Here is a 28000-nt window from a genome sequence, read left to right on the forward strand (position 1 = left end):
TTCAGAGTCAATAGCTTTATTAGAAAAGATTAATACTAAAACTTTTCAATGACAGAGACAATCAAATTTGTAACAGAAAGTCAGAGATACTTTATTTTCACTTCTAAATTCAAAGGCTAGATAGAGCAGAGTTGTAAAAATGGAATCCCACTTAATCTGATTCACACAAATACTAACGTTTAATCCTGTTTTCAAAGTCCAAGAATGAAAACTTGCAATTAAACACTGAGCAAGCCACATGTTTAGGTAATATTTCTTAAAAAGTCTTAAAGAAAACAATATGATACAGGACCTAAGTTTTCAGTGGCATATATATGCTATTAACACGTGTTCTGAAATCTGGTAGGTCACGTCAGTCCTGAATTAATTTTTAATAAAAAAACAAAACAAAACGGAACAACTAACTGAGCTTTCTACTTTTCTATGCCACTATAGTTTTCTTTCACCTCATTTTAATGTCGATCTTCATGTTATGCCGTTTTCAGGTTTCTTCCAGAAATCTTCGAACAGTTGTCCTACAATGCAAAAGTTGGGGAAAAAGGATAATTAGACAACATGTAAAAGGCAAATTTTTATGACTAAGTGTTGGCCCAGTCACTAACTGCTACTTAACATATGGACACGGAACGTCTGTATTCTTTGTAAGTTATCAAGGCATCAGCGTGGTCTTAAAGCCCTGTGCCCGCGTGTGCTGGCCTATGCGTGAATGGCTCACACACGTAACACTACACTGCTGTCCTAGAAGAAGAAAGCCATTGACAAACCAACTACGGTACTCCCTTTCCGTAGAAATCTTTTATCCCAAGCCACTAGCCCAAAGAATGAATAGTTTATAGGTTTTCAGAACTCATAAAACCTAACTTTTAATAGTTCTTTAAAAACCCAAATTCATTCTACATGATTCATCAACTCTTTGTATTTCACAGATTGAAGGTGTCTGCCTCTGCCATCCACTGCTGCTTGAAACGTCTCAGCCAGTGACTATTCCTAGGGATCTATGGCTGCCTGCAGATTCTCCTACACCGTAGGAAATATTAAACACATACCTCTTAAAGACTTGAGAATTGCATTGAGTGTAACAAGGCGAATAATGTGAAGTGTTTATTGTATTTAAAATTCTTTAAAGATATCTAATTCTGGGCACCACTGCATCCCTACATACAGTTGAAAAAAAATTCCATTCTGTTAACATTTGATTTATAAGTTTTCACGCAATACACAAAAAACCCCTCTGTGCGTCTTGTAAAGAACAAAAAAGATACACAACAGTTAAGCGTAAAGATCACAGGCAATAGCATTCAAACATGGATGTGGGTAGAGAAAGGAGTACCTGGCATGAGTACCTGCTTAGTTTGACTGAATCCTTGATTTTTAATTTGGCTTTTCATGGGCCGCTCACAACACCAACGCTGTGTGAGGTATGGTAGTCAGCTGCAATAATTCATAAACCCTACACTTCCATCAATCCAATGCTACTGGCTCTCGAGTTACAGAACAAACTGCATTAGAATGCAAGGCAATAAAGCAAAAAACTAGAAACATCCTTGACAAAGAAATACTAGCAGTTTAATTAAAACAAAGTAGTCCAACATGTGCCTCAGAAATATTTAAGTTGTTAAAGCATATGTCTCTGCCAATGTACCAACACAAGATGGACTTAATACCAAAAAGAAAAAAAAACAGTTCAACCTTTTTATTAAAAAAAAGAAAAAAAAAAGAAATGACAGCAAAATCCCTAAAAAAAAGGATAATTAACTTTTCAATGGCGACTACATTACAAACGTGGGCAGTAATTTCCAAAGAGGCACACTAATGGGGGCACGAGTCTGCTACAAAATAGCTGAGACAAAACAATGTACCTCAAAATGTTTTGCAGGACTACACTGTCTTTTCCTTCAGAAGATGCTTTTGTATGTCTTCTTACTCGGCTTAGCTCCGTCTTCGTCTGTGCATACTTACGCTGCACTGCCAAACAGTAACAAAAAGCCCTAATCAAAGTGAGAAACAATACACTTACCTCTGTCTGATCTGAGGTCTTATCAGATCAGTTTTAATTGGACTGAGTGTCACCTTCAGATTTAATGTCTTCACTGGTCCCATTGACCTCATTCTTAGTATCACTTTCCTTTGATTCAGTGTTTGTGTCTTCACTCTGTTTTTCTCGACTACTGGACTTCACACTACTTTTTTTATCATCAGATCCCCTCTTTTCTGCCATAAAAGAAGACATTGATCGTGGATTTTAAAGTAAAATACAATACACATATGACATTTTGAAAAGCGAAACAATTGAGAGATGAAAAGACAATTATTTCCCACAGACTGCAAGTAACACAGTTTGGCGAATCTATCAAAGGGATAAAAATCGGGGAGCACCATACGGGGAATTAAGAGAGAGCAAAAGGTAAAAGAGTATGCAAATTCTCTCAAACTGGTGAGAATCTACTAAGTACGGGCAACTCCAAATCACCGCAGGATCTAAGATGTAAGTAAATTTCATCTGGGGCAAGGAACATCAAAAAGCAATGGGAAGGGTATGAACGGTAGCACACAAGAACTGTGTTCACACAAAGTGAGTTACTAAGGTAAAAAGTAAAAACAGTTAAACATTTAATAGGCCTGTTTCTCCAACTGTAGATTTGGTAATGCAACAGACTACTTACATATGTATCAATCTGAACACCTAAGAGGAACAAGCCCAATGAAAGAAAGTGGACCTTAGATCTCAATCCAAGCACTGAACTTTGCTAAGAAAGTGCTTTGCTAAGAAAAGTAATATAGATGCCACCTCAGAGTTGTTTTTCCAAAAGGAGAAATTAAAATTCAACTCAGCTGCGAATGAAGAACGAAAAAAGTAAATCTCCACTTTTTCTCCTACTGTTTTCCTTGTAATGGTGAAACCTCAGACTAGGGGCAGAAAGTGGGATGTGGAGCAAGAATATTCCAGCTTTTTTAGTTCCAAGTATTGCCTAACAAAAGATTTCTACAGAAAATGCTAACACAAACTACAAGCTTCCTGGAAAAATTGTTTTTCCCCTTAAAACTAAGTTAAGAACAACTGGTTTAGCAGAGTAGTCCATAAGACAGAAAGACGTTTTAAGAGAAGCACAACCCTTTACAGATTCTGGACAAAGTTGTTAAGACACAACAGCAAGTAACTAGGAGAGGGATGGTAATGCAAACAAAATATGGTGGTGGCAGGGGGCGCTCATTCAAAGAATGGAAGAACTGAAGATCTTATGTGAAGGAGCGGATTCAGTCCATAAGACTTGCAAAATGCACACGAAGCAATGTCCGAGTAGCTGACGGCAGGACTTGCTCCATGTCTGTCCGTCGGCTCAGGAGAACTGAGCCAGTACAGTGTGCTCTAACTGACCTTGTGGGCAAGTCCTCCCTTTGTGCCTTATGGGCTTCTCCGGTGCACGGGTAGCTTCAATGAGGAAGAGTCGTCTTGTTGCCCCGTAGAGGACTAGTAGTCAGTCCAATAATCTTATCTTCTGCCCTATGTAGATATGGTAGATCTTAATAGTCCTAAGGACATCCACAAAGTGTGGTGGATTTCAGGGCTATGGATTAAAGAAGGAAACTCTCTGACAAAGAGAGAACCTTAAATTGGTTGGTGTTAAGAAATATAGGTCTGTGTAAGAAACCACTTTTCACTGTGGCGTTCAAGTACTTCCAATCACAGCACCTGGAGTAGTGACCTCCCGCTTACTCATGTGCCATTATCAAGTGCTGTTCCTGCTCAGAGTTCAGGCCTTTGGTCATCTGTATACCTAGGCGTGCCTCAATGGCTACATGGCATTTTCAAAAGCCAGTAAATCATATCACTTTTAAAAGAGATCCCCAAGTTCAAGACAAATCTATAATGCATTCTCAATCTTTCATGGTGGACCTGATGCAGAACTTTCTCCAAATCAAGTCTTCCCTCCTTCCTCCGTGAAAATCTGTCCATAATCCAAACAATGTAACTTATTCTACTTAAGCAAAGATTTTTATTAAATTCTATGATGTCACCATTATAATTAAGATTCTATTACAGCTATGCAATTCAGGACATCTTTTTGCTCCATCCAGAAATCATACAAACATGTCTGTTTGAAGGCAAGCCAGTTGCATCTATTGCTCATTTCTGATCCCGGACAGTTCTGAAGGCTAGCTATTGTCCCTGGGCATCAATCCAACTATTTTAAGCGACACAAAGGGAATATAGCAAAGAGCTTTAGTTCTCAAAGAGAAGTGATTAATTTGATCTCTAACGCCCATTATCTGGCTCTGGAGACTGGACCCCTCACCCAAAAAACACATTTACAAAGTCTTGCAAAAAAGGCTGGGTGAAACTTTCCAAACTAATGTAAAATCAGTTGATAACCCTTTGTAGCAACTGCCTATTGAATCACAGAAGTAATTTCTGGACTTAAATGACAAATAATAAAGCTCGTGACAGCAAGTTTAAAAAACTGTCGTTTCCTATTTAACATTTGCTCCAGGTGGTAGAAAAAACAACATATGTAAATATTTTTAAAAGAAAAGGGATACTTATTTCAGGAAAAATGAAAGCGTAAGACCAAAAATATACGTCCACTGTTTGTGTGCTGGCATTTCTCTAACTCAGTTTAACACCCGAGTCTGGCCCAAAAAACAAAAAAAACCCAACACAACAAAAAAAAAAACACACACAAAACAAAAACCATAGAATAGTTCCATAAAAGAAAGTAAGAAACGAGTATCACACAAAAGTCCAGTTTAACAAACTCAAACACAGCAGCACGTATGTCGGGTGATCTAACACGGACACCAATAGGCAGGACAGGATGGAACAAGCAGAGCCAAGAAAATTAGAAACAGGCCCTTGCTCTCATTCCTAAAAACCATGCAAAGCGGAACAGCCCATTCGAGACAAAATGAAAGACGCTCAAAAGATCTAAAGAGAGTACAGAAAGGAGACCCTGATTTTCAAAGAATGATCTTTCAGTTAAGACTAAGCTAAACAATGAGAATATCCATGTGAAAACATGCCAAAGACAAAATGAGAAAGTCCATTAACAGAGCAGTGACAGTGCATTCCAGCCACCAGAATGCCACAGAAAACCAAAGGGAAAGGTAGAAAGAGCGTGTTGTTTCAATAGAAAACACAGTGAAGACGTACGTAAGATACTCAACTTCTGCAAACTTAGAAGTTAATTACAGAGGTAAATGAAGGCTGCACATGAGGACCAATGCAAAATAGCACACTTACTCTGCAAGACATATTATGGAACACGCAGCAGATAAAAAAAAATGTTGCCAATAACCAAGCTAATAAATTCTACAGCCTTATAATCCTGAAGAGTAATGCGATACTTGGAAGAATTGAGACGATAAACCTCAGGTTAACAACTTAAGGATGTGGTTTTGGCATGTTCTAAGAAAACACCAGGTCAACTGTCACTGTCACAAGTCAGAGCAGGAGGGGAAAATAATACCTGCCTCCTACTGAATGGTGTTGGTTCTAAGTAAAAAAGAAGATAGCTTGAAATGGAACTCTGCCTATCTCCAAAGAAATGTGAGTGCAGAGAAAGGAGTGTTAAAATAATCTAATGAATTAAATCTTTAATTAATGAATTAAATTCTCACATAAACTAACCTTTCTCCTTGGATTTTCTATCTTGTTCTCTGTCCCGACTTTTGCTCCTGTGCTTATAGGACTTTCGATCCCGGCTTTTTGATCTTCTTCGATCCCGACTACGAGATCTATGTTTTCTTTCTGATCGATCATGGCTTCTGCTTCTTCGTCGATCTCTGCTTCTTCACAATTTGAAATAAAAGGAAAGCAACTTCAGCTGACATGACAATGAGAAAAACCTTGCAAAAATTATGTACTATTTAATAATTAACAAGATTAAGCAAAACTTAGCTTTAAAAGGCAAATGAATAGAATCCACTACTAAAACATATGTACAGTAGAAATCTTAAGTTACTGAAAATCTAACTTCAACTTTTCAAATAGCGCTAAGATAGTTATCATGGTCTTTAAGACTCTTCAATTGTTAACTCTAAAACAATAAAACCGATTTCATTTTTTGTGTTTTTAAAGAATCAGTTACGTAACACTTTATTTCTTTTTAACTTTTTATGTTATTTTATTTTTGAGAGAGAAAGACAGGGTGTGAGTGGTTGAGGGGCAGAGAAAGAGGGAGACACAGAATCTGAAGTAGGCTCCAGGCTCTGAGCTGTCAGCACAGAGCCCAATACAGGGCTTAAACTCATGAGCTGTGCCATCATGACCTGAGCCAAAGTCAGATGCTTAACCAACTGAGCCACCCACCGGCCCCTAATTTTTGTTTATTTTAGAGGGAGAGAGAATCCCAAACAGGCTCCACAATGTCAGTGCAAAGCCTGACGTGGAGCTTAAACTTTCAAACTGTAAGATCATGCTGTGAACTGAAATCAAGAGTTGGGCACTTAACTGACTAAACCACCCAGGCACCCCAGTTAGGTAACACTTTAGTTCTTGTATTAAGCGTGGTGTCCTCCAAAGTAAATGTACATAGTTTTACCCAAAATAACTTATAATTTAAATGTCTTCTTAGAATCAATGAGAAGAGAAACAAAGAGACCATCCAGTTGCATGGACTTCCTAGTAAGAGCACATCAAACCTCCTTAGACAGGTGAAATAGCAAAGAAGTTGCCTTGAAGATGGAGTGGCTAACTGACTCCACTCTCATAATCTATCCTAGTCTTTGACAATACTTGAGAGCTTCCCAAGGACCGAGGAAATAACATTAGTAATCACTACTGTTTATTGCAAACTTGCTCTACGCTGGGCACAGTCTTGTGTGCCCTATGTACCTGCTTCGCCTTCTTTCTCTACTTCGTGATCTTTTGTGGTCCCGAGACCTGCTGCATCTTCGGTCTGAGGTTCGGCTTGAATGCCGACTTCTTGAACGACTTCGTTTTCTTCTTTCTCTGTCTCTAGCCCTTTCTTTCTCTCTTTCTTCCTCTTCTCTCCGTCTTTTCCTTTCTCTTTCCTCTCTTTCTCTTTCCCGTTCTTTTTCTCTTTCTTCCCGTTCTTGCTTCTCCTTTTTTAAACGCTCATCACGATCAGGTTCTTCAGTTCTTTTTCTTAACTTTTCCTAAAAGAAATCAAGTTCAATTTTTATAAACACCCTTAAAGACTCTGTCAAACAAGGACTGACATGTAAAGCATGTGTAAATCAACTTATGGAATCTGATATCCTAAAAGAAAATGTAGAAATTCCGACACCATGTTTGTATGCAAGATAATGTTACTTGACAAAGTCCTCAGGGATAGGCTTTCTCCCAAATTCCTGGCACGAAAGAGTGAAGGAATTAAAATGCTTTGATAGTATTCATCAATAGCAAAATTTTATAGGGATTATTACGGTTTCAAATAATACACATCAACAAAATATCCACAAGAGGCTTATGTCTCTATGTGATCAATTTTTAGCCACACTGAAGTACAGTACTAGCTGTGGCTAAAGTGCATGCTTGAAAGCTTACTTTTAATTCTTCAACAGTAGCTTTAATTTTGGCATATCCCATGTGCTGCTTTCCCATCAAATGGTCATCTACCCGGGACTGGGCATCTCCGACTATCAAAAAGGCTCCACACACTTCACAAACTTCCATTTGTTTTTCTTGGGCAGCAAAACTTTCAATCGTCTGAAATGACAAATCAGTTATTATAAAGAGTATCTGAGTGAGAACAAACAAATCCAAAATATATACTTCAAATTTAGAACACAGTTCTAATTTTGTGCATTTCTCCAAAGCCATTAATACTGAGTACCAACTGGCCAACTTTTAGAGCAGGGAACAAGGCAACAGCAACCAACTTTCCATTATCATTAAGGAAGTGTGGAGACCCCGTCCCTCAACAGTAACTAGTCAATTACCCACACCACCTTGAAAATGGTTAACTACCTCTCAGAAAGCTACGTATTTTAGCCTGAATTCCTTTCTTAGGTTCAACAGGCTAAAGGTGTGGCCTCCATATTAAAAGTATTTTTAAAGGGGGCTTCTGGGTAGCTCAGTCAGTTAAGAATCTGACTTTGGCTCAGGTTATGATCTCATGGTTCCTAAGTTTGAGCTCCGTCATCAGGTGAGCAGGAGCCCCACTTCTCTCTGCCCCTCCCTCACTTGCACCCTCTCTAAATAAACAAACAAACAAACAAACAAAAGTATTTTGGTGGGGGGGGGTGCGGTTTCCTGAGCTCAGCAGGTTAAGCATCCAACTCTTGATTTCGGCTCAGGTCATGATCTTATGGTTCAATGGGGCTTGGGATTCCCTCCTTCCCTCCCTCCCCCGCTCCCAATCTCTCTCTCAAAATAAACATTTAAAAAATACAAATATAGGGGCGCCTGGGTGGCTTAGTCGGTTAAGATTCTGAATTAGCTCAGGTCCTTATCTCGCAGTCCTGTGCTAACAGCTCGGAGCCTGGAGCCTACTTCAGATTCTGTGTCTCCCTCTCTCTCTGCCCCTCCCCCACTCATGCTGGCTTTCTCAAAAATGAATGATGTTAAAAAAAATTTTAATGACATATATATGTGTATTTTTTCAAGAGGCGCCTAATCGGCTCAGCAGCAGAGCATGCGACCCTTGACCTTGGGGCCATGAGTTCAAGCCCATGCTAGGCACAGAGCTATGTAAAAAAAAATTTTCCAAAATGCTTAGGGAACTGAACTCACTGAGCATAATCTGTACATATCCTATTCAATATATGGGAACCAATGACCAATTATTTTCTACCATCGACACCCAAAACAGGTATATCACATTCTCTAATATAAAAAAGTAGAAGATACTTTGAGTACACTAATTTTGAGCTAAGGTAAATATATATGGAGTAATTAGGGATGCCTGGGTGGCTTAGTCAGTTAAGTGTCCAACTTCAGCTCAGGTTATGATCTTGCAGTTCGTGGGTTCGTGCCCCAGGTCGGGCTCCGTGCTGACAGCTCAGAGCTTGGAGCCTGCTTCAGACTCTGTGTCTCCCTCTCTCTCTCTGCCCCTCCCCAACTCCTGCTCTCTCTCAAAATTAAATAAAAACATACACACATACACACACACACACACACACACACACACACACACACAGAGTAATTTATCGGAACAAGAAAGCAAAACCCAGGCCCAAATGAGTAGTCCTAAGGCATGGGCTGGCATGCCAGTACCTAGAGGCTTGTTTTTGTAAATAAAAGTTTTATTGGGGGGCGCCTGGGTGGCGCAGTCGGTTGAGCGTCCGACTTCAGCCAGGTCACGATCTCGCGGTCTGTGAGTTCGAGCCCCGTGTCGGGCTCTGGGCTGATGGCTCAGAGCCTGGAGCCTGTTTCGGATTCTGTGTCTCCCTCTCTCTCTGCCCCTCCCCCGTTCATGCTCTGTCTCTCTCTGTCCCAAAAATAAAAATAAACGTTGAAAAAAAAAAAAAAAAAAAAAAAAAAAAAAGTTTTATTGGAACACAGCCACGTCAATTTGTTTATACACTGGCCAAAGTCGCTTTCATAAAATAAAAGCCGAGCTTGGTAGCTGCCAGGGATCTTCTGGCCTGCAAACCTGAAGTATTTACTGTGTGGCCTTTTAAGATACAGTTTGCGAACTCCTGATTTAGGACATTAGAAAATTGTCTACAAAGATTCTCAAGTAGCAACAGGTCGTAGTAAGTCACAGTGAAGAGCCTGGATAAATCAAAATGAGGTTGCTACTCACCGAGGTCGTGGATCTAAGCAACTCTCTCTCTTCTTTTAACTGTTCAACTAATTTCATCATTCCCTGGGCTTCTTCTACTTTTCCTTCAGATCCTAATTCTTCAATCTAAGAGGGATTTTAAAAAAAAAATGCAGTCAAGACTCCTTTCTAACCAAACTACCTAAGTATTTTTCTGTTCTTTCCCAAGTTTCATTAGCATTTAGTGGTTGTTTTGGGTCTTCTGTCCAATTTTGTTTATTGAAGCCTCTTTGGGTTAAATTTACCCTTTTGATTTTTTACAGCATTAGTAAAGTGTATTTGACATGCAATAAAATGCATATTTTTAAGGTGTACAATCTGGTAAGTTTTGACAACCATGAAACTAACACCATCATCTACATAACGAACACATCCATCACCCTAAATTCGCTTTGTAGCACCTCCTCCCCAGGCAGCCACTGATCTGTTTTCTGTCACTACAGACTAGTTTGCATTTTTTAGGATTTTATGTAAATGGAATTATGTACTTCTTATTCCTTTTTTTGGTCTGGCTTCTTTCACTCAGCCTAATTATCTTAAGATTCACCCACTGTTACATTCATTTTTATTACTGAGCCATATTCCACTGCATGGATGCATCACAGCATTTATCCATTTATCTACTGATAGACATTTGAGCAGTTTCCAGTTTAAGGGTTTTTGCCATTTACAAACAAAGCTATTATACAACCCTGTGTAAACATATGCTTTCATTTCTCTTGGGTCAATATCTAGGACTGGAATGACTCATGACGCGTCTTAACTTTTTAAGAAACCTCCTCTTTCCAAAGTGGCTATACCATTTTTAGCTCCGACCAGCAGTGTATGATAGTTCCAGTTTGCCCACATCTTCATTAACACTTGGTATGGCCAGTCGTCTTAGCTTTAGCCATTCTAACAGAAGAATGAACAGTAAGTGTCTCATTGTGGTTTTAATTTGTATTTATCTAATGACTAATGACTTCGAGCATCTTTACGTGTATGTATTTGCCATCCCTTTATCTTCTTTGGTTAAGGACTATTCCAAGGATTTTCTGTTATTCACATATACAATTCTTACCTGCTGCAGGAGTACATCAATTTTATCTGTCAGAACCTGAATTTTTTCTTCATTTTTGCCTGTTGGACCAGCTGCCTATTGAAAAGAAAATAAATGTATTATCAGTAAGTAAAACACAGGAATATTCAAGCTCTCACATACCATACATAACGCTTGCATTCATCCGTTAAAATACTGAATCACAAGGATAACTCAATTACCTTCAAACAGTCAATTACGTATTTTATCAGTTACTAATAATTAGAAGAAAAATCTTAATGATTAGCAAAATCAGTACTAGTAATAAAGACTGAAAAAACTGAATGCCTTTTAAGTTTATGGCATTCTAAAAGAACACAAATTAATGAACCTGAACACAAGTTTCAATACTACAGAGGCCTCTGGGTCTCCAGAGAAAAGGGACGTTACAAAGACTAACAAATCAATTTCATACTCACCCCAGAAGACTGCTGGTTTTGAGATAATGCCAAACGAGCATGGCCTCGTCTAATTCTACGTTCTACTTCTGCAAGTAAGCTCTGCAGGTATCGCAAAAAATCTCTCTCATAGCCAACTTTCATAAAACGAGAACTCTTCTCATACCTGATAAGAATAAACAAGCGTTACTTTCTTTCCACATCTTTATCCATTAAAACTCACATTTCTCTTAACTATTTTTGTTAATGTTTATTTTTGAAGAGAGAGAGCATGAGTGGGGAGGGGCAGAGAGAGACACAGAGAGAGAGAAAGAGACACACACACACACACACACACACACACACACACACACACACACACACACACACACAGAGAGAATCTGAAGCAGGCTCCAGGCTCTGAGCTGTCAGCACAGAGCCCGCAGCAGGGGTCGAACTCACGAGCCATGAGATCATGACACCCAACCAACTGAGCCACCCAGGCACCCCTTAACTAATCTTATACACTGCTGTATTTACTCTGAAGGGTAAATCAAGTGTTTAAGAAAATTTCTAGTCCCTCAACTTGGTAAAAGGAAAGTAGTACTTAGCATTTTGTCTGGTTAAGAGCACAGATAAGGCAAATCTAGGTGCTTCGCCAGCTCTACCACAATACTGGACCTGTGACCCTCGCCCCAGGATAAGTCTCATTTATAAAATCAGGGATTTTAAGGGGCGCCTGGGTGGCTCAGTAGTTTAAGCGTCCCACTCTTGATTTCAGCTCAGGTCATGATTCCAGGATCATGAGACAGAACCCTGCCCTGGGCTCTGTGCTGAGCATGGAGCCTGCTTGGGATTCTCTCCCTCTCTCTCTGCCCCTCCCCACCTCATGTGCACACACACCTTCTCTCTCTCTCAGAATAAATATTAAAAAAAAATCAGGGATCTTAAAAAAAAAGATCAGGGTTTATTAGTATTTAAGCATATAGTATGCACTCATGTGGTGGCTAACAGTATCATTTTTGAAGCTATGACTTTCTACCATCCCACCTATTGAATAGAACCCCAACAAGACATTCATTTTATACTAATTGCAATTATTTCTTTAATCCTTGTCCCCTTTAAACCAAATAACTGACCAAGGGGAAAGGACCTCAAAAGACAACTTACTGTTTCCGAAGATTTTCATCATGAATTTTCTCACATGGACCTGAAAAAAAAATGAGAAATGTAATATATAAATTATTGGGGATGTTAACCTTTCCTCTTGCCAAAACAAAAGAAATTTCTTTAAAAAAAGATCCATTTGATCACTGAGTAGTCTGTACACACCTAAACTGGGCCTAATGAATCACAAAACAATGTGCCCAAAGTAAACACATAAAAATTGTTCCCATTAATCTTCAAGATCAGTATAACGGAGAGCAACTATACGGTAAGAAAGAAGAGGGAATGCATGGAAAGAGAAATCATTCCTACTGCCACCCAAGAAAAAAACTGTAATGAGGGCCAACCTGCTGATCTTTCACTAATTTGGGGCATCTGCAAACAAAGCCAAAGAGTACAAGAATGCTGACCTAGTCCCACCCCGACCTACCTCCAGAAAGCAACAGATTTTAACCACGTCACCTACGCCTTCCGGAATTTATTTCTGTATTTCTAAACAATTTTGCCTTTTCCTGGTTAATCTTAGACATCAAAATTTTAGGTTCAATAAACACTTTATATTTTGACTATACAAGTACTATTACTTGCTGAGTCCAACAAAAGGAGCATTATGAGGACTTATGATATACTTCGTACTTTCGCTGGAATTCTTTTCATTTGCTTAATTTTCTGTATCTCCAAATTCTTCTCACTTTAATTCAGCTACAGAAATTCCCTCAATACTAATTTCTCTCAAGATTCCAAATCTATCAGATAATCAGCTTCAAATTCATCCCTGAGCTTTCTGTTCTGTTTCAATCCAGCTGCGTATTTTCTAAACTCACTGATAAGAGTTGTCATCCTGAGAGGTTCCTTTTCTGGTCTGCATTGGATGCAGTTTACTGGATCTCTTGTTTTTCTCCTTGGTCTTACACTCATGTGTCGGTGGAATTTCCAGAGAAAAGAATCATGGGAGATAAATTTGCTGAGATCTTGCATATCTGAAAATGTCTTTTTTTCACCTGCAGGCTTTGATGTTTGGCTATATAGCTAACCCAGTAAAAAATATATTTTCACTCAGAATCCTGAGGGTGTTTCTCCAAAGTCTTCAAGCGTCCAGTGCTGTTACTGACAAATCTGAGGCCATTCGGATTCATAATCTTGTGTGCTCCTGGCCCACCCCCACCATTCTGAAATTTCAGTGGTATGCCTTGGGATGGATCTTTTTTCATCCAGTGTGCTGAGCATTTAAAGGACACGCTCAATCAAGAGACTAACGTCCTTCAGTATTGTAGAATTTTTAATTTGCCTTAATCTGCCTTCTCTAGAATTTCTAATTAGTGTTGGACTGATACAATTTTGTCAAATTTTAGTATTTTCTGTGCGATCACCCAACATTCCAGCAAATTTCCTTGACTTTATTCTCAAACCTTTATAGTGATTTTATTCAGATTTCTCCAGTCCTAATTTCCAAGAGTTCTTTTGGTTTTTCAAAAGGTCCCTTTTTATATAGCATCCTATTTCTGATGTCCTCTCTTATTTCTCTGAAGATACTAAATTTAGTTATGACTTTTAATATTTTAGAGTGCCTGGCTGGCTCAGTTGGTAGAGCATACAACTCAGGGTCATGAGTTCAAGCCCCACGTTGGCCACAGAGCTTACTTAAAAAAAAAAAAAAAAAAAAAAAAAAAAAAAAAAAGACTTTTAATACCTTTTCTTCTCCTTCCCCCCCTTATCTCTAATTTCACTAAACTTTTTCCCCCTCTTATTGGTTTTGGTTCATCTTTTGTTTTGAAAGTTTTCTTCAAAGGCCTAACTTGGATTCCTTGGCTGGAAAAACACTTCCAAAATCTAACTGGAAGTTGGTATGCACAGGCAGGGTTTATCAACAAATGGGCTTTACCACAGGAAAATAAGGCAGCAAAATTCTTTTAGGAGATTCCCCAAGGGTCAGTACCTGTAGATCACTTCTCTGGAACTGTTCACTTTCTCTAAAGACTCCTCTTCTCTTCTGCCTGAGGAAAAACATCTGGCTGTATCCTTCTAGGAACAGGGCAGAGGAAGGGAATGGGAAAACCCCACTAGTAAGAATATAGACTTAACTCTCTTATAAGTCTCATTTTTACTCACGACTGCCCTGTGCTATGTCCGGAATCCCAATATCTAGATTTGTCCAGTCCTAATGTGCTTCTGATGAGCTGGGGCAAGCATCGTGCTTAATGAATTAACTTCTCTTTTACGTTTCTAAAATGATACTAATTAGGTACCATTCTTGGGAGAAGAAGTCACTCAACTGGGGTTTTTTTTTTTTGCAATCTGTGGTTCAGATGAACTACAGTCTCAGTGGTCCAATTTCTCCAGAAAATAATCCCCTAGTATCTCCAGGTTGTGGGGGTAGAAGTCGAATCACCAGATGCACAGGTCTTACGAGTCTCTCCAGGGACATTTGGCAATGCCTTTTTAGTTGGAGATGTTTTTGGTTGTCACACTCAAGGGCTACCTGCATCTAGTGGGTAGAGGCCAGGAATGCTACTGAACGTCTTACAATACACAAGACAGCTCCCCCTAAAACAAAATCATCCAGCTCAAAATGTCAAATGTCAAGGTTGAGAGACCATGAACTAGACTAATTTTTAATTTTCAGCCCCATGACTATGTTCTAGGGTACGTGGTACCTCCAAATCCTGAGCCTGTCCAAGGTTCTGCTGATCACTCACTCACTTCCTTTTAATATTCCCTTCGGCAGACTTTTAGGGTACAGGGTTTCTCTGTTGAGTTTGCTGCTACTATTCCATCCACTTGTCATCTTCCAAAAATTTGTTGACATCTCTAATGTTATCTCTTCTTCTGTTTATACCTTTCTTGTTTTTAAATTTTCATTTTAGTGGAGGGATTTGGGAAGGAGTGGAAATAGACATGTATGTTCATGTAAGCTACCATGTTTAACTAGACTGGCATTTATTAGTATAAAAGTCTAAGCCAAGAAAGAAATTATTTTATCAACAAACCTTATTTAAGAGAAAAGTTTTCAGAATTTATAAAGTACAAGTTTTTATTTTAAATCGTAATTTGATATAAGTTACATAGAAAATTCACTTACCAAGATCAGAACGAGTGTTTGTGAACAATTCCGCGGGACAAAAACCACAGAGATAATATTTACAAACCTAGTGAAGAAAAACAAAGGTACTTAATTTTTTAAGTTGTTCAGTTTTAAAACTATATTGGAAAAGGGTACGAAATAACTATTTTCTCACTTTTTAACCTTCATCTTTCAACCAAATAAGTATAAGAACAGGTTCATTTGTTAAACCCTAATAGTTTTTAAATTCGTGACTTTCCAACTCCCAGATTTCACTAAAAAATGTCAGGATGGACGAAGAGTCACCAGAATTTCCTACTATCTACCTTTTTTTGTTTAATGTTTATTTATTTTTGAGAGAGAGAGAGAGAGAGAGAGAGAGAGAGAGAGAGAAAAGGGAGGAGGGGCCGAAAGAGAGGGAGACACAGAACCCGAAGCTGGCTCCAGGCTCTGAGCTGTCAGCAAGAGCCCGACACGGAGCTCGAACCCCTGAACCAGGAGATCATGACCTGAGCCAAAGTCGGATGCTTAACGGACTCAACCACCCAGGCGCCCCTCCTACTACTATCTATCTACTTTTAATCACCACTCTCCTCACAAAGCAACAACAAATATGGGAAAGATATCCACAAGGGAAAATTTTAACTTTACTGAAAACAAAAAAAAAAAACCCTACACTGTCATCATCGTTCTAACTGTTAAAGACCAGAACCAATTTACAGATTAGAATTTGGAAATCACTGTCTAAATTACAAATAACATTCATATAAAGTAATCTGGGTGGGTATTTTCCTTTAAGAGATCCTGTAACAAGCCCTGAAACGCCCTGGATATTTTCACACACGAGCACTTCACTAAGCGACTCCTCATGGGCTCCTACAGTATAAGCAAAGACTATTAACACGAAACTGACTTTTAATTCTCTCCATTAGTACTTACTCTTAACTCCTTCAGATATATTCCAAGACTGCCCTAGCTGATTATTTAATTCTATACACTGCAAACCAAAAACTAAAAACTGTTAAGCAAAATTCCAAAATATCTCCTTCTTTCTTATACTACTTCATTGTTATTAGGTAATTAATGTGCAACACTGAAAGGTATGAAAAGAAAAGGTATGTTAAATTTAAGAGAATTCTTTTTTTTTTTTTTTTTTTTTTCAACGTTTATTTATTTTTGGGACAGAGAGAGACAGAGCATGAACGGGGGAGGGGCAGAGAGAGAGGGAGACACAGAATCGGAAACAGGCTCCAGGCTCTGAGCCATCAGCCCAGAGCCTGACGCGGGGCTCGAACTCACGGACCGCGAGATCGTGACCTGGCTGAAGTCGGACGCCCAACCGACTGCGCCACCCAGGCGCCCCAAGAGAATTCTTTGTAAATACATAGGACTGGATGTTAAATTAGAAATCGAGGGGTGCCTGGCTGGCTCAGTCAGAACAGCATCTGACTCAGTCTCGGCTGTGAGTTGGAGCCCCATGTTGAGTATACAGATTACTTAAATAAAACTTTAAAAATCAATCAATTGGGGCACCTAGGTCGCTCAAATCAGTTAAGTGTCCAACTTCGGCTCAGGTCACCATCTCATGGTTTGTGCGCATCGGGGTCTGTGCTGATAGAGCGGAGCCAGCTTCTGTCTCCCCCTCTCTCTGCCCTTGTCCCCACTGCTCTCTCAAAATAAATAAAAATAAACCTAAACACACACACACACACACACAAAAGGAATAAACAGCTCTATGGTCCCTCTCCTGACTCTAACATACCAGTAAACATAAACTTTTTTCTAGACAGGAAATCATACAATTCTTTTTGGTAATGAAATATCAATATAGTACTTACTGAATCTTAGTTTTAATATTTTTCACTGAAATCAAACGGACCCAGATCTGACTTTGGGCTTTACCTGTGGCTTACCTTTTCTGTAAAACTGGTGATTACTACTAAGCTTCAACGTTTGTCATAAACTGATATATGTTGTTTTTTATTTTTTTTTTTTAATTTTTTTTTTCAATGTTTATTTATTTTTGGGACAGAGAGAGACAGAGCATGAACGGGGGAGGGGCAGAGAGAGAGGGAGACACAGAATCGGAAACCGGCTCCAGGCTCTGAGCCATCAGCCCAGAGCCCGACGCGGGGCTCGAACTCACGGACCGCGAGATCGTGACCTGGCTGAAGTCGGACGCTTAACCGACTGCGCCACCCAGGCGCCCCATATGTTGTTTTTTAAAACTAAAATATTTCTAGTTTACCATAAACCCTAAGTTTCATTTATACAAATAAGACTTTCTCAAAAGTAGTAGATTCTTGGGTGCCTGGTCAGTGGAGCATGTGACTCCTGATCTTGAGACCATGAGTTCAGGCCCCACATTAAAAAGAAATTAAGGGGCGCCTGGGTGGCGCAGTCGGTTAAGCGTCCGACTTCAGCCAGGTCACGATCTCGCGGTCCGTGAGTTCGAGCCCCGCATCGGGCTCTGGGCTGATGGCTCAGAGCCTGGAGCCTGTTTCCGATTCTGTGTCTCCCTCTCTCTCTGCCCCTCCCCCGTTCATGCTCTGTCTCTCTCTGTCCCAAAAATAAATAAACGTTGAAAAAAAAAATTAAAAAAAAAAAAAAAAGAAATTAAAAATAATAAATAAATGTAGATTCTAAGTGGCCAAAACTCTAAGTCTAAATGTTCTATGTCAGTTTTTACATAAAACTTCAATAAAGTATTTTCAATTAAATAAACACATTCTCAAATCTAATTAAGTACTGCATGGGATTTTAATTTAAAGTGGCAATTAGAGGGCCCTAAAGAAACTGGATCCCAAAGATTACAGGTGGGCATTTTTGAAATATGTCCACATTCAAGTGGAGATCAAAGAAGCCCAACGGAAGGAACTCTGGACAGTGAATTCGGATTGAACAAAAAAGTTCTTTTTCTAAGAGTTTTTTTTGAAGATAATGATTCTGACTTTGGAGGAACTATGGTGATTGGCAGTGGAAGGAATCACATGTAAAATTCATTAAATAAAAACTTATTGAGGGGTGCCTGGATGGCTCAGTCAGTTAAGTGTCCAACTTTAGCTCAGGTCATGATCTCATGGTTTGTGAGTTCAAGGCCCATGTGGGCTCTGTGTTGACAGCTCAGAACCTGGAGCCTGCTTCAGATTCTGTCTCCTTCTCTCTCTACCCCTTCCCCACTTGTACTCTTAAAAATAAATGAACATTAAAAAACAAAACAAAAAAACCAGGGCGCCTGGGTGGCTCAGTCGGTTAAGCGCCTGACTTCAGCTCAGGTCATGATCTCACAGCCTGTGAGTTCCAGCCCCACGTCGGGCTCTGTGCTGACAGCTCGGAGCCTGGAGCCTGCTTCAGATTCTGTGTCTCCCTCTCTCCCTGCCTCTCTCCTTCTCATGCTCTGGCTCTGTCTCTCTCAAAAATAAACAAACATAAAAAAAAAACAAAAACCTTACTGACTTTAAAGTTAAGTTAAATAAATAAGCAAGTAAGCAAACAAATAAATAAAGTGCCATTTAGGGGCACCTGGCTGGCTCAGTCAATCTGTGGAACATGTGACTCTTAATCTAAGGGTTTTGAGTTTGAGCCCCACATTGAGTGTGAAGATTACCTAAAGGAATTTTTTTTAAAACCCTTAAAAACTAAAGTCAAAGGGGCATCTCAGTGGGTTAAGCAACCGCCTTCGGTTCAGGTCATGATCTCATGGTTTGTGAGTTTAAGCCCCACATTGGGCTCTCTGCTCTCAGCATGGAGTCCACTTCAGATCCTCTGTCCCTCTCTCTCAAAAAATAAACAAAGTGGCATTTAATTTTAGATGACATTTTAATTTTAAAAAGTAGAAAGTGACACTTCAATAATAATTTAAGACTATGTCCTAAAAACAATGCTAGAAATCCAAGAATGAATTGAGACCTACTCTTCAGGAAGATCAGTCTCATAGAAGACAGTCAAAAACAAAATATAGAGTGTACTAGAATATACATGCAACACCAGACACAGAAGTGAATTTAGTCAGGACTGTCAGGTCATCACAGGTGGTGAAGCTTGAACTGGTTCTTAAGTTCAGAAGGAGAAAGACTGTAAGGCATTCTAGGCATAAGGAAAACAATATGTGAAAAAAGATTATGATAGTATGAAATGGGGAAGTGTAAACAGGTATGCTTGGAGAGACAACACAGTGCGGAGCTTGAATCTTGGCTCACACTTATCCATTGTGAACTATAGACTAACTCTTGGTTTCCTCATCTAAAAAAAAGTAGACAACACTATTTCATAGCAAGATTATAATATTTAAATTATATGTTTGTTACATGAGGAGAGGGGACAAATTAGTCTGATTTTTACCATACTGTTTTTTTTTTAATGGTTTTAGACACTATGGACACCAAGTAAGACATGCCTACCAGTGGGCTAACCAGGTGCTACCTAGAATTTAGTCCAATCACCCCATTTAAGAGATCAACCACATGACCTGCCCTAAAAGCACCTCGCTATTTACAAAATCCAGATTAGAAGCCACTTTCCTGGGGCACCTGGGTGGCTCAGTCGGTTGAGTGGCCGACTTCAGCTCAGGTCATGATCTCACAGTCCGTGAGTTCAAGCCCCGCGTCGCTCTGGGCTGACAGCTCAGAGCCTGGAGCCTGTTTCGGATTCTGTGTCTCCCTCTCTCTGACCCTCCCCCGTTCATGCTCTGTCTCTCTCGGTCTCAAAAATAAATAAACGTTAAAAAAAAAAAAAAAAAAAGAAGCTACTTTCCTAATCCAGTTCTATGTGCTCTTTTCCACTCTTCAATTCTCCTTAAGATACCGCTGTAACATGACTGGTACATCAAAATATGTTACTCTAGGGGAACCTGGGTGGCTCAGTTGGTTAAGCATCCATCCACAAGACTCTTGATTTCGGCTCTGGTCATGACTTCATGACAGCATGGAGCCTGCTTGGGATTTTCTCTCTACTCCTCCCTCCTCGCTCACGGGCTTGCACGCACTCTTGCTCTCTCAAAATAAATACACTTAAAAAATGTTATTCTACCCATTAAACTCTAGCTACTTAGACTGCTTCTTTTCTTTTCCAGGAAGAGAGCGAGAGAGAGCACACACAAGTGGGGGAGAGGGGTACAGAGGGAGAAAGAATCTCAAGCAGGCTCCAAGCACAGCACGGAGACTGCTTGGGATTCTCTCTCCCTCTCTGCCCCTCCACTGCTCTCTCTCTCTCTCTCTCAAATAAAGAAAGAAAAAAAAGTTGGACCCTCAACTGACTGAGCCACTCAGATGCCTCCAGACTGGTTCTTTTAAACTCTCCCCAGGGACTAAGGATCTTTAACTAAAAATACTAACAGTCTTTTATTCAGCAAATGTTTACTAAATGTGCATCATGGAGCTAACAATCTGATAACCAAAGGTGGGACAGGGAGGCACTAAGGGAGTGGGGTGACCAGGATTCTTGTGATTTATCTTCTTGATAAATCTAAGGCAACACCACTGACCAGAAAGAAGAGTTCAATCTCAACAGCATCCTTTAGTGAATTCATTAGCAGTCAAGAGAAAGCAGAAATAATAATCAATCTTGGAAATCTGACTAGAAAATCTGAAACGCAAATTCCCATATTAAAGTCAAATTGTCAAAAATTAAAACAGTATCTGGCATTAGATACAGTGCTGTGACAAGGATACTCCAAACATACTAGAGGGCTGTGGGACAATTTGGCAGCGTCCATCAAAATGTAAAACGTGCATTTACTTTAGCCATCACCTTTCTAGGAACCCATCCTACAAGTGACTCAGCTATATGTACTAGAAAGTTCTCTGCAGCTTAGTAATGGGAAAAGAATTAGACATAATCTACACACCCACCAGAAAACAAAAAGTTAAAAATTAAGGTAGATTTTTTTCTTAAAGATTTTTATTTTTAAGTAATCTCTACACCCAATGTGGGGCTTGAACTCACAAGCCTGAGATCAAGAGTCACATGCTCTACCAACTGAGCCAGCCAGGTGCCCCAATTAAGGTAGATTTTTATGCACAAACAAGGAAAGATGCCACAATGGAAATTAAAACTGTTAAAAATATAATTAATTATATATTACATAATATTACGTTAAGCTATCTGTAACTTTCACTTACATATGTATACATGTCTATAAACATAATTACATGTTATGTAATTTACATTAAGCTATCTGTAACTTTCACTTACATATGTGTATACATCTGTAAATTATCAGGAAAGGCACAGAAACATACACACCAATTTTTCAAGTTTTTCAGAGGGATTTGGCAATGGGGAGGGGAGGCAAGGACAGGCTTTCACTATTTCTAAGTTAAATTTTAATTTTTTATAGCAAGCATGTTTACTTTGGTAAAAAATACTTTTAATGGTGCTAAGTTCAGAGGGAAAACTTGAAACAATAAAATCAACTCCCAATTATTAATGGAATCAGTATTTAAATGAGATTATTTAGTATAAAGAACACTTACACATGTTAGGAAACTGAAGTATAAATATCTAACTCAAACTATGCTAAGACTTACACCTTAACAAAAACAGTCCTATTTTTTTTAGCATTCACTTCTTCAAGGCACAATCAATTCTGGTCATTTATTTAGACCACTTCTAATCACAAAAGTATGTTAAGAATACCTTATTTTTTGTCTTTCTATACCCACTTGAATCAAACAATATTAATTCTCCCTTGAGCTAATCAAATATTTTCAATGCTGTCTGCATTATTTTTGTTAAACTGCTTTCCCCAAGTCAGTTGAATCCCCAGTTGTTTCTCACCCCAACAGGCCATCTAGTTATAATTTTACAGACAGTGAAGCCTTCAAATCATTAAAGCACATGTAAAGGTCTTTACAGGGGCGTGTGGATGGCTCAGTTGGTTAAGTGGCCGGTCTCTTGGTTTCCCCTCAGGTCATGATCTCACCATTCTTGGGATCCAGCAAGGATAGCATGGAGCCTGCTTAGGATTCTCTTTCTCCCTCTGTTTCTGACCCTCCCTCATTTGGGTGTGTGTTTCCTCTCAAAATAATAAAAATAAACTTTAAATGTCTTTACAGACACCTACAAACATAGGTCTCCAGCTAAAATCCTATGAATGTCTTAAAAGGGTTTCTTTGGTATTGTAAGTTATTAACAGCCTTGGACACATCTTTGGTTCCACGAGATAACAAGTTCCATTTTATAAGCAAATTCTAAAGAGAATGAATTTATTAAATTTCTATTTCTGGTCATCTAAATACTGGCATTTAAAATTCATCATGTTGGCAACAGTCAATCTGATATTCCATCTACTGCTTACAGCCTTTGTTCCCCAATGTAATTCAGTCCCAACTTTTAACAAGGCTTACAAAAATCATTCAAAACCAGATTTCTGCCCATCTATCCACATCCCCTTCTCCAACAAAAGCAACAAGGCCTCCAGCACTATTCACAATTTCTCAAGCCTAAGATCTTCTCCAGCTCCTAGTAACAAGTCTTCTCTCCCACTCCCTGAGGCTAATTCCCAGTATTTAAGAGCCACTTTTAGATGCCTTTCCCAACCACCCCAGTCTAGGTTATTAGATGCCCCTCTGATGTGTGCTTTTCAAGACGCTATATGTGTTCTATTGTGGCACTTACCACATGTTACAAAAGCACATTTACTCTTTTATATCTGTCACCAGACTGATGGTTCTCTCTGGCCAAGTGCCCTATCTGTACTGTTCCGGTTCTGTTCTATATTTTTGTTGAATAAATGAAAACAGAAAATATGCCCAGCTTACACCTAAGAAATGAGAAAATTAAACACATTTCATAAAACAATGAAGCACTATTATTACTAACTTAAGCTGTCTCCCCCTGTGAAGAAATCAATTCTAATGATACATACGCACATTTTCCCTGAAGCAATCAAACAAATATTAAAGAAATACCTAACATTTTCAGTGTGATAACAGTATTGTGGTTATGTTCTCTTGAAGTCCTTACATTGTAGAGATATATAATGATGTCTTTAAAGCTTAAATGAGAGAACTGCTTCAAAATAAAAGGCAGGGAATATAGTGACTATAATACTGCCAATAATAAACGCATTAATGTGGCATTGGGCATAGGCACACAATTTATTATAGTATTTACTTCTGTATATGTTTTGGGAAACTGCAAACAACAGTTATGTACATACACAACACATAGACTGCTGCCAATTTGGAGAAGCCCAACGCTTATGTACAGTAAGACAGGAAATGCCTGCATTTCTGACAAAACGAACACTTTGTAACTGAACGAAAACTATCCAGTAAAATGCTTACATTAGATGTCATGAGCTATAATGACTAATTTTTGTTGTCAAAGTTCACAGGTAAACATGTGGACAGGATTGTTTTTCTTTTTCAAACAGCTTTCAGTGTCAATGACAATATCTGTTAACATTCTGAAGATTTTAGAAAAGAACATTTAGTTCAACTCCCTCCATAAATTATTAAACCCCCACTGAGCAGGAGGCATACTTGAATTTGATAAATGATGAAAGAAATCTCATTTTTTTTTTTTCAGAGTTATGCGTGTGCACAAGTTGGGGGGGAGGGGGAGAGGGAGGGAGAAGGGGAGAAAGACACGCTCAAGCAGGCTCCTCGCAGGCCTCAATGCGGGGCTCCAACTCACAAACTGTGAGATCATGACCTGAGTCAAAGTCAGACACTTAACTGAGTGAGCCACCCAGGCGCCCCAAGAAATCTCATTTTAGAGTTAAGCCAACAGTTAAATATTTCACTTCCGTATTGAGATCTACAATGTAAAAACCTCAATTTGAACTACAAAGTTCCTGTTATATCATATAAAAGATACTGAAAACTCTAGACCAAACCTTAACACATCCCCTACAATCTGAGCTATTCAGATAATTAGAAAGCTATTAATGCCTTCTCTGACAAACACTGAAATCTTCCCATGTGGACACCCACTGAAAGATGCTCACACTAGGCAGTTAAAATCGTATGCTTTCCTCATTACTGCAGTTGTTTAGAATTAACAGAACTGCTTAATGCAAAAAATACTAATAACCTCAAGGAAATGTAAAATATTAATAAGCGAGGAAGCAGGATTATGAATGAATCCTTGGAATGGCATTAAAGCTGATTTGACTTTAGCAGAAAACTACTTTCAGACCCAGAGGTAGCAATCAACAAAGAAGGTGGAAATGCCTGTAAAACTCCAGTAAAGCACTTTCCAAGATTCAATCAGGATAGTGGTTACATAGACACCATAACAAAGGAAAGGTCGATAATTTGCATCACAGATGCATCCTTCACTTAAAAAGGAGCTTCAAGTGCTACTAAGTCACAATTAAAAACCCAGGACTAATCAAGTGGGTCAGGAAGCTGTAGTTCACAAACTTCAGAACGCATAAGGCCATTTAAAGAAAATCCAGATTTCCAAGGTTTTCCCTCAGGGCTACAAAATCAGTATCTCTCCAGGGTGAGGTACAGAAATCTGCATTTAAAACAAATTCCACAGGTCAGTCAGATACAGACATCCAGGAACTATTTTTTTAACCACTAAGGTAAAGTTTCCATTTCAGTTGTTAAACAAAAGGACCCCACCCAGATGAAACAGCTTTTCCCATCTAGTGCAAATGTAGCAAAGAAAAATTTCCAGATAGAATGGGAATGTAAAAATATTTTGAAATATCAGGTTGCAGTATCCTGAAACCCTTACAGTATATGCTGGGGTTGTCCATTTTCACAGGATTTTACCACTAACAACCAACAGCATAAGAATATGCAAATGACCCGGAAGTGATGCCACGAGCTTCCAGAGCTTTATTATACCCCAGAGTAATTGAGTCTTATTTAGAAGAGGCCATGTGCTTTGTCCCAGGTCAACACCAACATTCTCCCTGCAGACATAAATCTGAAATACCAGTAATTGGCTTTTCAAATCCCTTGATCGAGAATAAAGTGCAACCTGTCATTAAAGGCATAAATACCTTGGTGACAAGCACTAAGAGTTTAAATCAACAAGAAGCACTAAAAGTGAAAGATCATAGCTGAGATGACAAAACCTAAGTCGCTATTCTGAGAGCCTCATTGCTAACCAAAAGCAATGCTCAATAGAATACAACAGGAAAACAAAGTTTCTTCACAACACGTGTTCAAAACCAAGGAGGTGTAGACATTAGACTGCTCTAGTTGTTGAGCAGGCAATCAAAAGCAATTTTCTCTTCAATCCAAAATAATGTCCAAAATGTCCTATTTGCACATCAGCTAAATTGTAATTTTGTTTTGTTTTGCAAAGCAAGATAAAAGATTCCCAAGTAGTAAAGAAAAAATGACTTCACTGTGACAAACAGATGCCTAGAAAGAGGGTCAAAACAATCCACAAAGTTACTCGGCTTCCTATTTTAACATGCAGAGAAAAAACCCAAATATAAGAAAGAAAGAAAGAAAAAAAGAAAGAAAAGCTTTTAAAAAGCTTCACCTCTGCTAAGTTCAATGACAGATGCATGAATTTGACCCCACACAATAAATTCTACTGTAACACTTCCTACTACTTTGGAATCAGGCAACACCTCAATACATCTTTAGCCACTTATTTTTTAAGATCCTGAAAGGATTCATCTAGCACCAACTTGTTTTCCTGCATCACAAAAAAGAAATTTTACTAAAGCCTACATTAAAAAAAAAAAAAAAAAAAAAGAGAAAGCAACTTTTTAAAACAGTTTAATTGTTCAACTACACTTCATATTTTGACTAGCAACCGCCTTTAAATTACCACGTTGTTTGGTTATAACCGCGAGCTAAGTAAAATTAAAATCTACACCTGCTCTTCAGGTTAAGACCCAACATAAAACGTTACACTGCACGTTCAAAACACTTGAAATAGACTGGTTATCTGCAGAGTCAGTTTCATAGAATCGTGGAAAGTGAACACAACTACAAAGATTAGGTTCAGTTTCGCCACTTAACTTGCCAAGAGACCTTGGGTAACCTCTCAAGACTCACCTGTGAAAATGGGATTATAATATTTACCCTTACTCATAAGGTTAAAATGACCAAATGAGTTTTTATTCAAGTATAATTAACAGTGTTTTATTAGGTTCAGGTGTACAATATAATGATTCAACAATTCTGTTTCTCAGGGCTCATCAAGATACGTGTACTCATATCAAACGAGTTTTACGTGAAAGAAAAAAATCTTGACAACCATCTACATGAAGGGCTTACTAAAACGTACTGCTATCAAACAGTATCTGTTTATCATCATGGTAAACCCTACCAAGTTATGACCTCTTAAAATTTTATTTCCTCATATAAGCGTCGAAATTGAACTATTACTAAAGTAATAGAGTGCCACGGTTTTTACCACTAATCCTGGCCAGAAATTTCAGTCTAAATACGACGCTCAACCCAAATAACGGAAGAATGTGCCCTTTTCTCTATCTTATAATGAGGTGAAAACTCCGGAGCCTCTAGATGTAATAAAATCCTTTCCCGCGTTTCCCTGCCTCACTAAGGTGCTCTTCAATTCTGCCAAGGGCCCTCTTCGACTTCCTAGGTACTAAAACAACAACAACAAAAACAAATTATCCTTCATCCCCAGACCCGGGCGGGCTCCTCCCTCCCGCCACAGACTCACTCGTCCCTGGCGCGGCCCGCGCCCCAAATCGCGCCGCGGGCCGGACCGGCCCCGGCCCGCCGCGCCGCTCCCCTCCCCCACGGCACCCGGGCACAGACCCAAGGCCCGCGGGACTTACGCTCTCGTGGTCCCACCGCACGTTGCTGCGCTTCTCGTCCGGGGCGAGGTTTCGGTCCCGGCCCATTAACTCATCCAACAACTGCGCGGCCGAAATCATGGTGCTTTTCTCGGGCGGCTGCTCCCACCAGCCCTGGCACCCGCTAAAGAAAACGCCGGCGACACAGTCGCCAATCCCTTCGGCCTGCTCGCAGGCCGAAAAGCCTCCTCTAAAGAGGAGCCGATAAGACAAAATGGCCGCCGCGAGGCCGCCCTCCCAGCATGCCGTGCGCGCGCGTGCGCCCGCGCGGACACGCCCAGGCCTAGGAGGTGTGGACGGGCCCGCTTCCGCCTGCCGGGGGGCGGAGCCTGCCAAGGCCTGGTCCGGACTCCGCCCCTGCCCCGTGGCACCGCCCCACTCCGCGCCTGGTGGAACTGAGGGTCACGCAGCTCCACAGCGCTTCACGCCTCCTTCCCTAGGCGGTCGTCTTCGCTGAGCTCTTTCGCAAGAAGCAATGGGAGGCTACGTGTTGAAACCTGGCCTCCGCTCTGAAATGGAGAAAGGGGCAGTGTCTCCCTTCGCACCACGCGGTGCGGTCTGTACCATCTTCCAGTGGAGGAAACTGAAGATCTGCACTCCGATTCCGTGCTCCGACTGCGGTGTTCCTAGTCACTGCGCTCGCTTCCTCTTCCACCTGGTGATCCTCCCACCCCGATTCCCCTGATCAGGCAGAATGTGGAGATTCAGTCATGCACCTGATGACCTCCCAGTCGAATTTTTTAAAATTATTCATCTCTTCAACAACAGTATTTACCGTGTGCCAGGTAAGCTCTTGAAGCTTGAAGCTAAGCTCTGAACCTTTCAGACACAGTCCTTGCT

The 28000-nt window shown here is 39.7% G+C and overlaps 1 protein-coding gene across 9 annotated transcripts; it reads right to left on the minus strand.

The window, feature by feature from the left end:
* On the minus strand, positions 1 to 27420 carry LUC7L3 (LUC7 like 3 pre-mRNA splicing factor). 9 transcript variants are annotated; one of them, XM_045488383.1, is made up of 13 exons: positions 27143 to 27396; positions 15430 to 15496; positions 12354 to 12393; positions 11226 to 11370; positions 10789 to 10863; positions 9711 to 9815; positions 7508 to 7669; positions 6833 to 7116; positions 5627 to 5787; positions 2071 to 2211; positions 1860 to 1965; positions 1344 to 1409; positions 1 to 515 (listed from the first exon to the last, which is right to left on the minus strand). In XM_045488383.1, exons 1-12 carry the CDS (start codon positions 27239 to 27241, stop codon positions 1385 to 1387), a joined length of 1410 nt encoding a protein of 469 aa, XP_045344339.1. In that variant the 5' UTR covers positions 27242 to 27396; the 3' UTR covers positions 1 to 515; positions 1344 to 1384. The 9 variants fall into 9 exon arrangements, 7 of the variants coding, with proteins under 7 accessions (XP_045344339.1, XP_045344338.1, XP_045344342.1 ...); XR_006714895.1 differs by having other exon boundaries at positions 1344 to 1965; positions 27143 to 27395; XR_006714896.1 differs by lacking the exon at positions 2071 to 2211 and adding an exon at positions 3377 to 3502 and having other exon boundaries at positions 1 to 1409; positions 27143 to 27395.
* Between the last annotated feature and the right edge of the window lie 580 nt (positions 27421 to 28000).

This window comes from Leopardus geoffroyi, chromosome E1 (assembly GCF_018350155.1).
Source record: "Leopardus geoffroyi isolate Oge1 chromosome E1, O.geoffroyi_Oge1_pat1.0, whole genome shotgun sequence".
In the NCBI taxonomy this organism is placed as follows: domain Eukaryota; kingdom Metazoa; phylum Chordata; class Mammalia; order Carnivora; family Felidae; genus Leopardus; species Leopardus geoffroyi.

Bases quoted from the DNA above. Each gene is read 5' to 3' on its own strand.
- LUC7L3 (XM_045488382.1), bottom strand. From the start codon at position 27,241: ATGATTTCGGCCGCGCAGTTGTTGGATGAGTTAATGGGCCGGGACCGA. The intron at 10,864-11,225 runs GTGAGTATGAAA...TCTTTTCAATAG, and splicing joins AAAACCAGCAGTCTTCTGGG to GCAGCTGGTCCAACAGGCAA. The intron at 7,117-7,507 runs GTAAGCTTTCAA...GATTTCTTTTAG, and splicing joins CTACTGTTGAAGAATTAAAA to GAAAAGTTAAGAAAAAGAAC.